This window comes from Carassius gibelio, chromosome A4 (genome assembly GCF_023724105.1).
Source record: "Carassius gibelio isolate Cgi1373 ecotype wild population from Czech Republic chromosome A4, carGib1.2-hapl.c, whole genome shotgun sequence".
In the NCBI taxonomy this organism is placed as follows: Eukaryota; Metazoa; Chordata; class Actinopteri; order Cypriniformes; family Cyprinidae; genus Carassius; species Carassius gibelio.
Window position 1 is genome coordinate 8,724,535 of NC_068374.1, and position 13,024 is coordinate 8,737,558.

General features: G+C 38.5%; 2 protein-coding genes across 2 annotated transcripts in view; one reads left to right on the plus strand and one right to left on the minus strand.

Moving 5' to 3' along the window:
* Window positions 1-13,024, minus strand: part of LOC127967777 (gastrula zinc finger protein XlCGF26.1-like) — a 369,056-nt gene that overhangs the window by 214,077 nt on the left and 141,955 nt on the right. The gene's annotated exons all lie outside the window — the stretch shown is intronic.
* Window positions 106-6,568, plus strand: LOC127967485 (uncharacterized). The gene is made up of 3 exons (XM_052568324.1): window positions 106-2,562; window positions 2,781-2,984; window positions 3,087-6,568. The coding sequence occupies exons 1-3, from the start codon at window positions 826-828 to the stop codon at window positions 3,294-3,296; spliced, it is 2,151 nt and encodes a 716-aa protein (XP_052424284.1). The 5' UTR covers window positions 106-825; the 3' UTR covers window positions 3,297-6,568.

Below are 13,024 nucleotides of genomic sequence, written 5' to 3' on the forward strand. Positions count from 1 at the left end.
TTCTTGAACAGATTGCGTAAACAAAATAACTATTACAACCCCCCCCCCCATCAGGGCTCACTAATTTTTCATTTTTATGAAGTGCTTCCACAAAAAGGAGTATGAATGCAGTATAGGCCACCTAATATAAATGTAATATCATTTCATTTAATTATTTAATTTTTTACTGTAAAACAATGTATTTCTATGTCTTTTTAATGAAATGTTACATTTGATCGAGATGGATATTGTATATTTTGTTACAGGCAAGCATCAGTTGAAAAGAAAAGGGCATCAGTGAAAGATAGGCTTGCAAAGCATAGGGAAAAAATATACAGTAATCCAGTGTTACTTGAGGAGTACAGAAGAAAGGAGAGAGAAAGGTCAGGGGACAGGGCGATAATAGGGAGCATATATAACTTGGATTATTTGTTTTAACCAACACTTGCACTCATTCCCACACAGACACATGTATGCGCACAGAAACATAAGTACACACACACAAAAACACACAGTTGCTGACATGCAAATGTGAAGGCTGACATAATTGTACAGTATACACTATATTGTAGATACACACACTCTCTTTCACACACATCACACACAGACGTGTGTATGCGTGCTTACACTCACACACGCATGCGCACACACACACACACACACACACACACACACACACACCTACCATTCTTAAATGAAATAGTCCAAAGTTTGTATTTATGTCAGTGCTTACTGCATTTCACCTTTCATTATTTTTTTCTTTTTCAGGTATCGGAAACGTAAAGAAAATGGTAAAATTAAGACTACTCAGGACCTCACAAGTAGACAGCATGAGAGAAAAAAAAAATGTGGAAGAAAAATTCGGCAAAATATTACAGAAAAAAAAAGCAAGAGCAAGCACTTCTAGATCTAACCCCAACATCTTCATTAAGTGAGACAGAAAATTCCTTTGGAAATGAAGAAAATAACAGACAGGAACTAGACACAAATAATGAAAGTCTGAACAGAACACCAGCAAAAGAAAGTTTAGACCTGAAAGGGCCAATTGAGGCATCCACCCCCCAGAGAACACGGCCAGTCATTAAAAAAAGAGAGCGGGCATCAAGGACTGTGGCCAAATTAAGAGCAAAACTAAAGTATGTTGAAGAGAAACTTAGGGCAAAGAAAACACAACTGCTTACACTAAACAGAAAAATTAGAAGGCTGGCGGCTAATAGAACAAAAAGTGCAATGTTACAAGCAAATATTTCACAGAGGGTCAGTATCAGAGAGGCTAAAAAGGGACTGATGATCAATAGCAGGCGCAAACAACTTGACAAGGTTGTGAGCATGTTCCTATATCGGGATGATGTCTCAACTATCATAAATGGCAAGTCTGGAGAGATTTGTCGCAAGGGACAAATTTATAGAAAAAGAGCACTCACAGACACCTTGGCAAAACTCCATCAACGCTTCCTTGTTGAACATCCTGAGCAAACAGTGTCCAAAGCTCAGTTCTTTAGATTGAGGCCATTTTGGATTATTAGGCCTAAAGTTAAAGACAGAGAGACGTGTGCATGTAAAATGCACGAGAACATTGGCTTTAAATTAAAAAGAATGCAACAACTAGGTATCATTGAAACATCAAGCCCAGAGGATCTTGTGCAGTCCAGTGTGTGTGACACTGGCAACATGTCCTGCATGTACGGCAGATGTCAAAAATGCATTGAAAAGACCTTTCCCACATCCTTAGATCCTCTCACTCAGGGGAACACTGTCATCTGGCAAGAGTGGGTCACAAGGTCTGTCACTGTAACAAAGACCCTCAAGGATGGATCTACAGAGGAAAGGCAGACAAAGAAAACGGTCCTCGAAAAACGTACCTCATCCATTGAGCGGTTGCTGGCCCTAACAACAGAACACCTTCCAGGTTTTGCCATTCACATGTTTAATGTCAAGAACCAATATTTGTCATTGAACGCAATGAAAGATACCCTGACAGATGATGCTGTTGCTGTGCATGTAGATTACAGCGAAAATTACAGCTGCAAATATGCCAAAGAAATCAAGGACACCCATTTTGGAACTGGGAATGATCAGGTAACCCTCCACACCGGGGTACTCTATCTCAGTAGGGGCAGAGTGGAAGCCTTTGCATCCCTCTCATCATCTCTACAGCACGATGCAGTGTCAACCTGGGCTCATCTTGACCCAGTGCTGAGATACATACTAGGAAAGTATCCTGAAGTCCACAACCTACATTTCATTTCAGATGGCCCAACTTCCCAGTATAGAAACAAAACATCTTTCTATCTAGCCTCCACTGTGCCCTTTATGCATGGATTTGAATGGGTGACCTGGAACTATACTGAGGCATCACATGGCAAAGGTGCACCAGATGGAGTTGGTGGGGCCTTGAAGAATCTTGCGGATAGAATTGTTTCTTATGGGACCAGTATTCCTGATGCAGACTCTCTGTATGAGCAGCTGAAGAACAATTCATCAGTGACTCTGTACAAAGTATCAGAGGAGAAAATAAAGGCCAGCCACGAATTGGTGCCCCCCAACCTGAAAGCAGTTCCTGGAACACTGAAAATACACCAAGTGAGTCAACATTTATGTTAATTATATGATTAAATATGAAGAAATGTAGTTTAATAAGTAAATGTAGTTAAGTAGTATGTAGTTACAGAAGTTAAATAAATGAGTTAAATTCTCCATGTAATTAACATGGAAAGCAGACCGCACCCGTATCTGAAATAATCTCATAAAATATTGTATGTAACGGAGTCGATGTGTCTTTTTGAATTCCACCCTAACAGCTGACATCCACAAAACCAGGAGTCATAAATACACGGGAGGTGTCATGCTTTTGTGGAAAAAATTGCCAGTGCTTTTCTACAAATTGCCACATGTTCTCTGAGGAAAGAGATGAGGACCCTGACAGAACAGAGGCCACCATAGAGGTTGGACAGTGGGTCCTGGTTGAATACGATGGTGACTTGTTCCCTGGTGCAGTCACACAGGTGAATTTAATTTCAAGATTTCTGTTAATGTGTGAATATTTCTCAGTTACATTACATTATAGTACATGCTGTCCAGCCAAAATACAAATGTTTTTAAAACAGATTGCTGAAGGGCAGTATGAAGTCGACACCATGAATTGTGCAGGGGAGAACCGCTTCTATGTACCAAGCATCAGATTTCCAGGAGAAAGGGTCTGGTACTATCGTCAGGACATACGGGACATAATCCCAGAACCACTTCCTGTCACCTCCTCTGCTAGACATTTCTGCATTTTACCTGACATATGGGCAAAACACAAGAAATGCTCATGAATGAGTTACAGTTGAGGGAAAACGTTATTGGTACAGAGCAGTCGTTCCAGTTGTTTGTTTTAGTTGTTTGACCAACTCATAAATCGAGTTGCTGCTATTCAAGTTCTTCACATTAAATTATTTTCAGAAAAAGGTTGTGTGGTTCAATGTCAGGACCAAAGTGTTTTAGCTAAACTAAATTCTTTTTACAAGAGCACATGATGCTTTTACATTTAAATGTTTCTCAGGACCACATGATGATATGTTACATTGAAAAAGTTCTCATCACATGGTTGTATGTTTAACTAGAATGATAAAATGTATACTAATGGTTGTATAATTGTTAGTACTATAGTGTAGGCTACATGACATGATTCTTAAGAAGAGCATAAGATTGTAACTTGTTAACACAAGTCATGGTACTGTGATGATTACGATAAATGAGAAAATGAAACACTCTTTATGAAATAAATGTTCTTTTAACAATTGTATGAGTTTTAAATATGTAATATAGGGTTAGGCATCAAACCCCTTTGTCAACAGTGAATTTGTGAGCTAAATATCATTTCCGAAACATTGATCCTCATTACCGAAATGTCATTTTCATTACCGCAACATGTATATTTTTTACAAATTAAGCAATAATTAGATAATCATATTTTGTTTTAAAATGTATATACATATTATACAACACTGCTTATTTAAAGTCTGCTACATGACAAATGTGTATGGTATCTTTTAGTAAAACAATTAAATAAAAGAAATTGTAAATCATCACGCATGTTTCGGTAATGAGAAAATAAGGAAATTACAAAAAATAATAAATATGAAAAAGTAATCTCTCCAGAGTTTTACATAGCTTTGAGCATGAGTAATAAGGGTCTACTTTAACATTAGCCAAAAATAAAAAAAATTAACCATATATTTAATGTAATGTCATGTTGCGGTAATGATAATTTTTTATGGACTTCATCTAAAAAATGTAAAAATTATATAGGAAATATTTTTTTAAATCTTCTAAAAATAATGGTTATAGTAAGTTCAGACCTCAATCTTATATGTGCAAAAAGAAAATTGGCTTCAAGGGCATTTTAAAAATTCTGATGCTAGACACCTGCTATATCTGGATTTCATGAGAATCACCCATATGGATGGATGTTGGATGTGTGGATGTGTGGATGTTGGATGGATATTGATATATTCTTATTTATTTTAATACATTTATTTATTTTAGGGCCTGAACACTGAAAGTGTGTGGGGCATATGTTAAATATTTCAAAGGATTTTTCATTTCTTTAAATATCTCTGTATCATTATTTCAAAATTTGAGGCTTCACTGGAAAGAACAACTTGTGTTAACATGACATTATGGATGCAGTCCAATCAAACATAATTTCAATGCCTATATAAGAAAAACTGTTGGGTTTACATAAAAGTTCAGGCTGATGTTGTTCAAACATTGAGTGCAGATTGTACAGACCTAGACATTAAATTAATAATTTGTTTTAATCATTTCATAAAAATTTTATTGACTGACAACTGTGTGGCATAAACTTTGTCATTACAATAAAATTGGTCATTTCAGTTTTGTCATAAAACTGTCTTTGAAACCGTATGTCTTGTAATCTGTAAAGGCAGTGTAACAGAAATGAGTCGAACCAGACAAATTAAAGAGTCTATCAAAGCTGTATGCATTGAAACACGAGAGCTGAATTCCTCAGGAAGTCGTAAATCACTTCGAGTGCCACAAGAACCAAACAAGATGACCAACTTGTTCACACAACAGCTTTGAACATTAACACCACTAGAGCAATTATTTACAATTTCAATTCGAAGAAGAGAAATTTGGTGTCAAATTTGTTGTTCGTAATTGAAATGCAACGCTGGACATCACATGGAAACCCATGAGTTATACACTTACATTGACTTCCCCCCCACCTAGCAGAACCAGACTGAAATTCCTAAAGTGGGGGAAGGGCTTTAAACCTCTATCTTCACAGAAAAGTCCTTTGCCAGAGAATGCCAAAGAAACTTCTTTTGTACATGTATATGGACCAGAGTGAACTCAAAAAGACTTATAAATGAATCAGTCCATCGCATCACTCTATATTCATTTATGTGTAACCCACACATTTGATTATCATGTTATAATCACTTATTGTGTATGCTTTTTTTAAATAACTATGGTATAGCTGAAGGTAGTCGTGTTTGATATGTGTGTGATTATATTTTCTTGCTTGATATTGTCCTGACAATCATTTATTTGTAAAATATATCATAATCTGGTAATAGGAATCATGTCCGAAAATTAGACCCTGCAAATTCGGACCACATGCTTGGTAAGATAAACAAATGATTTACGATACCCCCGAGCCAAGACAATATCTGATTGGTCAAGACAATATTTGAGGCATGGCCAACAGGCCTCTTTAAATACTTTGGACACCATGAAATTTTGGCTTTTTAGTTCCAGCCTTGTTTGTGCTATCAGTCATGCCTTGCTTTTAGTCTGTTTTTAGTCAGCTTTTTAGTCTGCTATTAGCCATGTCTGTTTCTAGTCTCTAGCTATGCTTCTGCTAGCTTGTAGCTCCTAGCCATGCTGTGTAGTCATCACTGCTCTTTGAGCGCTGTTCCAGCGTGCTTGAGCCTGCACGCCTGCTACTTAGTCACAATGAGAAGGAACACAACCTAGTCTCGTCAAACTTTATTTCTTTTCTTTTCCGTTTGAGAGTTTCGTGTTCTGAGTTAAGTTTTGTAACGTCGACCTCGTCTGCGCGTTTCAACTCCAACCAGCCACACAGGACTCTGCACTTTCAGCCAACGCCCAACAACCACGGGCTCCCCAAGACGTCACTTCAGCCACTACTGAACTTCCAGCCAATCAGCGACACCGGGATACCCCTTTCAACGGGAGTCCCTTTCACAGGAAACGAAGGCAACGTATCCCCAGATAATTGTTGTGCTGGTGTATCTAATATAATTTTAGTCACATTGAGGAACTCAATGCGAGGGTTAATTAAGTGATTGATGGTTGTTCATGTCTATGCAATTTAACGTATTGCTGTTAACTTGGGATTCCATATTTCTATTCTCTTACACTCATCTTTCCCTAACTTTCGATCTTCCTGCAACTTGTGTGAATGTGTGTGTGCGTGCGTTTATGTGTTAGATTAGTTTATATGTCTTAGATTTATCTAATAAAACCTTATTCATATTGAAAAGAGAAGTATCTTGTGTTTTGTGCTTACAAGTTAATGTCTTAAACTGCCGATCTTGTTACTGTGCTAATTGATAGTGTTTCACTATAGTTTGGATATTAGTATCCAGCGCAGATTTGATGTTAAACGGCTCGTTCAGTGACCAGCCGTGAAACAGTGATTCTGTTCAAATTCCCTTTAAAATCTTAAATGATTCCCTTTGAGCTAAATAGACCTGTTTCCCTTACAGCAGATGGAAAGTTTCACATATACATAATTACTCATTACAAAAATAACTATTTTAGTCCAAAATAAGGAAACTGGGAGTAATAATAAAGGCTGGTGTCAGCAGCTGCAGATAGTGACCTTGGGCCCCATTAACATATAAAAACTTGGTATATATGTGTGTATGTGGGCAGACCCCACAAAGGGCCAAATACCGTTTTCGACAAAACTTTAGAAATTTGTCAAATTGAAGTGATATTAATGATTGAGATTTTTCTTTTTAGATCTAATGTTGTTTTTTACAGCAGTGTAGGACCACTGGAAAGGGTGGATCCCACAACGCATAAAAAAACTGGTGGGCCCCATGAGTGGGCCTGCGCAAGAATGTGTGTGTGTGTGTGGGCATGTTTTTGTGACATATCAGGACACAACTCTGTATAATGACATGGGTATGACACAGGTATTACAAGGAGAGGGTGACTTATGAGGACATAACCCATGTCCCCATTTTTCAAAACGCTTATAAATCATACAGAATGAGTTTTTTTGAGAAAGAAAAAATGCACAAAGTTTCCTGTGAGGGTTAGGGGTAGGGTTGGTGAAGGGCGATAGAATATACAGTTTCTACAGTATAAAAACCATTACACCTATGGGATGTCCCCACTTTTCACAAAAACAAACATGTGTGTGTGTGTGTGAGAGAGAGAGAGAGTGTGTGTGTGTGTGTGTGTGTGTGTGTGATCGTGTGTGTGTGAGAGAGAGAGAGAAAGAGAGAGTGTGTGTGATTGTGTGTGTGAGAGAGAGAGAGAGAGTGTGTACACGTGTGTGTCTGTGTGTGATCGTGTGTGTGTGAGAGAGAGAGAGAGTGTGTGTGTGTGTGATCGTGTGTGTGTGAGAGAGAGAGAGAGAGAGAGAGAGAGAGTGTGTGTGTGTGTGTGTGTGTGATCGTGTGTGTGTGTGTGTGTGTGAGAGAGAGAGAGAGAGAGTGTGTGTGTGTGATCGTGTGTGTGTGTGTGTGAGAGAGAGAGAGAGAGTGTGTACCCGTGTGTGATCGTGTGTCTGTGTGTGTGTGTGTGATCGTGGTGTTTAGTTTTTAAATTAAGGAGAATGTGCTGAAACCAGTCTGTGCTCGTGTTATAATCATGTTATTGTTTGACTTCTCAGGATTTTGTGGGGAATATTTCTGTTGGTTCTGAATATTTCTGGTTTGACTGATGAAGAGGAGGACAGATGGAAATGGGTTGGTGGCAGCAACATCAACATCACCTCTGGGTGAGAAATCACTGACCTGAACTGATTATTATATAATAACTGATTGTCTCAGACAGAATCATATCACACAGAAAGCAGCTCTGATCTAACGCTGATCTGTTGATGCAGGTTCTGGGGGTCTAAACAGCCAGACAACTATCAGGGAAACGAAGACTGTGCTGATACTTATTCATCAGGATGGTTTCATACTCAATGTAATAATCCGGCTAAATGGATCTGTCAGAAGAGTATCCTTAAATAAATTATACATTATAATAAAAATGTATGTATATATATCATGTACGTGTAAATGTCAGTAATTTTACCAGTTTTTTTTTGTTTGTTTTTTAATGGCACATTAATTCGGTTATTCTGTAATTTTAAAATTTTCATATAAAACATTTTAAAATCATTTTGTTTTGAATTTTTAGATATGATCTAAAATCTGATTGTGAAAAACAACAGCGATGTTTCTACAGACTGAAATAAAATCAGTAATACACTGATATAATATAAATATTTAAGTTTGATTTGAAATGTGACTGTTGCAGCTTTTTTTGTAATTACAGTATGACAATAAACCTACTTGACGATGATTTACTTGTTTTCAAAAACTGGTATATTTCCTGAACAATGTGAAGATGAATATAAATGGAAAATCACATAAACATCTTCTAATGTTTGACTGAGAATATGAACAATAGTCTGACTGTAGAAATCAGGATATGGTCTAACAAGTATTCTTCTTTATAAACACTTTCTAGCATCAGTATGATCGGTACATCACCAAATATAAGAAGAGTCATTCGATATCACTATATGACACTATTACATGTTATTTATTTAAAACATTTTAATGACTGTTTGTTTTATGCTAGTGAAAGCAAAAATTTCTTACACAGCAAGCCCAGATTTTATCCCAAAATGACAGACAGTTCCTTTAAAGTCCAGCCTCTTACAGTCAGTGAATAATGGACTGAAGGAAGAGCATCAGATGCAGTCGCTGCTAAAAATTGTTCAGCCGTCTGAACTTTACATTTAACCACCTGAAGCTCATGAAACATCAAAGGGTTTCAACACCAGATGAACAAGCCCCTGACGTCTTTACACATAAACAGACAAACTGTGCTAATGATTGTGTTTTCACATGTTTATTAATGGTCATTGGTTTATTCAGATCAACACCAAATTTGGTATGCCTAATCTAAAGGCCTTTGCGATGTTAAATTGCGAAGATCTTGAGGTTTCGTTAAAGGGCGTGTCCATGGCGGCTTGGCGAATTTCGATGTTTCGTCATGAAAAAGGAAGTTGCTGTAACTCAGACATACAATGTCCAATCTTCCCCAAACTTCACATGTTAGATAAGATTTCTGCCCTTAAAGGGTTAGTTCACCCAAAAATGAAAATTATGTCATTAATAAGTCACCCTTATGCTGTTCCAAACATGTAAGACCTCTGTTTATCTTCGGAACACAGTTTAAGATATTTTAGATTTAGTCCGAGAGCTCTCAGTCCCTCCATTGAAGCTGTGTGTACGGTATACTGTCCATGTCCAGAAAGGTAAGAAAAACATCATCAAAGTAGTCCATGTGACATCAGAGGGTCCGTTGGAATTTTTTGAAGCATCGAAAATAAATTTTGGTCCAAAAATAGCAAAAACGACGACTTTATTCAGCATTGTCTTCTCTTCCGTGTCTGTTGTGAGAGAGAGTTCAAATCAAAGCAGCTGGTTATCTGGTTCGCGAACGAATCATTCAGTTCACCAAATTGAACTGAATCGTTTTAAAAGGTTCACATCTCTAATACGCATTAATCCACAAATGACTTAAGATGTTAACTTTTTTAATGTGGCTGACACTCTGAGTTCAAACAAACCAGTATCCTGGAGTAATTCATGTACTCAAACAGTACACTGACTGAACTGCTGTGAAGATGAACACCGAGCCGAACCAGATAACGAACAATAGACTGACTCGTTCACGAGTGAAGAACCGGTTGCATCGGTGTTCGGATCACCAGTAGTTCTTTTGGGCAGTTCGATTCAATAAACCGGTTGAAGAAAACGGATCACCGGTTCTTTTGCGCTCGACATAATGGCGTCATTTGCAATGATTGCCCTTGATTCAAGCCTTCGGTTTACCCGCGCCCATAACACTAGCACAGAATCAGTTCAGAATCAATCACCAAAAGAATCAGTTCAGTTCAGACGCTCTGTGTGTCGGTCTGCTTCACGCTGAATCACACATGCGCAGTATCATCAGCTCCTCAGTTCACGAATCGGACGCGTCTGACAGAAACGGTTCTTGACTCGTGAACGAGTCAATGTTTTGTTCGTTATCTGGCTCGGCTCGGTGTTCATCTTCAGTTCTCTCTTCACAGCAGTTCAGTCAGTGTACTGTTTGAGTACATGAATTACTCCGAGATATTGGTTTGTTTGAACTCAGAGGTCGTGTCAGCCACATTAAAAAAGTTAACAGCTTAAGTCATTTGTGGATTAATGCGTATTAGAGATGCGAACCTTTTAAAACGATTCAGTTCGATTTGGTGAACTGAATGATTCGTTCGCGAACCAGATAACCAGCTGCTTTGATTTAAACTCTCTCTCACAACAGACACGGAAGAGAAGACAATGCTGAATAAAGTCGTCGTTTTTGCTATTTTTGGACCAAAATGTATTTTCGATGCTTCAAAAAATTCTAACTGACCCTCTGATGTCACATGGACTACTTTGATGATGTTTTTCTTACCTTTCTGGACATGGACAGTATACCGTACACACAGCTTCAATAGAGGGACTGAGAGCTCTAGGACTAAATCTAAAATATCTTAACCTTTTCGCACGTAAGTTCTAAAATAGTCCGACCAGCAGTCTGGCGTGAGTTTTTTTCTGCGACCGTTATTTTGTAATCAGTCATCATATCAGCTTTGTCAACTGCACCCATCTTTTTGTTGTACTCCAGCACACAGACTGGCTTCATCATTGGTTGCCCAGTGAGGTGATCCAGCTTGCCTGTGGCTGCCATACCAGTTGGATGGACTGTGGTAAGGACATGAACATCCCTCTTGTCATGCCATTTAACTGCCAACTGTGACCCATTCTCTTTGAATTCCACCTCACCTTTTTTCATCTTGCAGGTGAACTTTGGCATCCCTTTTCTGTGTCCGCGCACAGTCCCACAAGCTCCAGTGCCAAGTGACAAGAGGTGCTGGAAAAGTGTGGGACTACTGTACCAGTTGTCAACATATAGAACATGACATTTGCTTAAGTAAGGTGCTAAGAGTGTCATCACAACGGACCCAGAAATCCCAAGTCCTGGGTAATGTTGGATGTCAGTGGAGGATCCGGTGTAAATGATCATGTCCTCCACATAACCAGTTAGCACATCACACAAAACAAAAAACTTGATCCCAAATCTGTGCCGTTTGGATGGAATGAACTGACAAAATGGCAGCCTGCCTTTCCACTTCATCAGAGACTCATCCACACAAAGATCCCTGTATGGCACAAAAATGCGACGAAAAGAGGAGGTGAGCGCAGTGAATATGTGTCTGATTTTTTTCAGCTGGTCATTGGAAACTGCTGTTGCATTGTTTGCAAAGTGAAGACAGCGGAGGAGCAGAAGGAAGCGATCCTGTGAGAACAAAGACCCAAAAAATGTGGTCAAGAGCATGGGGTCTGTGCTCCAGTAATCACGAAGTGATGGTTTTTTGATTACACCCATTAAGAGAACTGACACTAAAAATGTGTACATTTCAGGGATATTTGTTGGAACCCATTTAACCAGCTTCCCTTTCATTTCGTTCTCTTGCAAGTCAGAGGCATAGCGGTTTGTTTCCTTCACAATTTCTCCCATGACATCTTCCGTTAGAAACAATTTAAAACAATTTACCTCACTGGGTGATTCTGGTGGATCTTGCACACCACAGTGCTGGTTGTTAAAATTGCCTGGGCCAGGAGGATAAAAAAGGTTGGTTGCCTTCCACAACAATGAGTTTAACGTTACCTCTTCTGCCTCATTAGGAACTGGTGTCATCTCTTCGTCTTCAAAGTTGTCCAGAGCTTCAAGATTTGGGGGAAGATCCTCATCACTGTCACTCTCTGCCTCGCTGTCAAAAATCTCCTCATCAGAATTAAAAAAATGTCCTCAATTTCCTCATTTGTCAGTTTTCTTCTTTTAAATGTATTATCTCATTAGTCATTTTCTCTTATGTTGGTGAGCTGGATTAAAGTTGTGTCTTTAAATTACAACAAAGGCGATTGTGAGGTAACGGTGACGTCAGCTTTACATCAGTTGTCAGCGGGAAAAAAAAGACTCGCAATCCATGACAGTTAAAATATTTGTATTTTTTTTATACAAAATATTTACAAACTTGCAGTTATTAACATCGTTAAATATATGTAAGTTAACTCCTAATGTGGTATTAATATAAGAAAAAAAAACATCATGTTTGTTGATCGGTAAGTTATCACGTGATGGGCAATGGGCGCCGCCATTGTTTACAACACTGATGGAGAGTTGGACTTAGAGCCTGCTGGATTTACAACATGCAAGATCATCCATGTTTCCCAAAATATATGACTGTAACCCCCGCTTCACTGCATCTCACGCGACGCTCCTGCTTGACGCTCACACCCTGCTCCTGGAGTGAATGCACTCATTGATTAACACGCACGTGTGAAAAAATACCCACTGTTCACACGTCGGTGACGCTTGCGTTGTGAAACAGCTGTTATCTACAAGGTATGTGTTTGACTTGAATAAATATTAATATTACGTTTAAAATGTTCTTTTACTGTTATAAATATGAGTGTGCAATAACAACCTATATTTCTGTTATTGTGTAGAGTAATTTAAAGTTAATGAAACATAAAATAAACATTAAAATACACTGAACAATTGTGATAATAATTGTAGCTGAGCACGTCTGTCTCTGGCTCAGTGCCAGTCAAAGCGGGAAAGCAGTGAAAGCTAAAGTTTGAAATTTTGAATTTAGCAGTTGATCACGTGATTTACTGAACGTTCTAATCACACCGGTGTGATCGTACGCTCCAGGGACCAGCCAAGACTGACCACA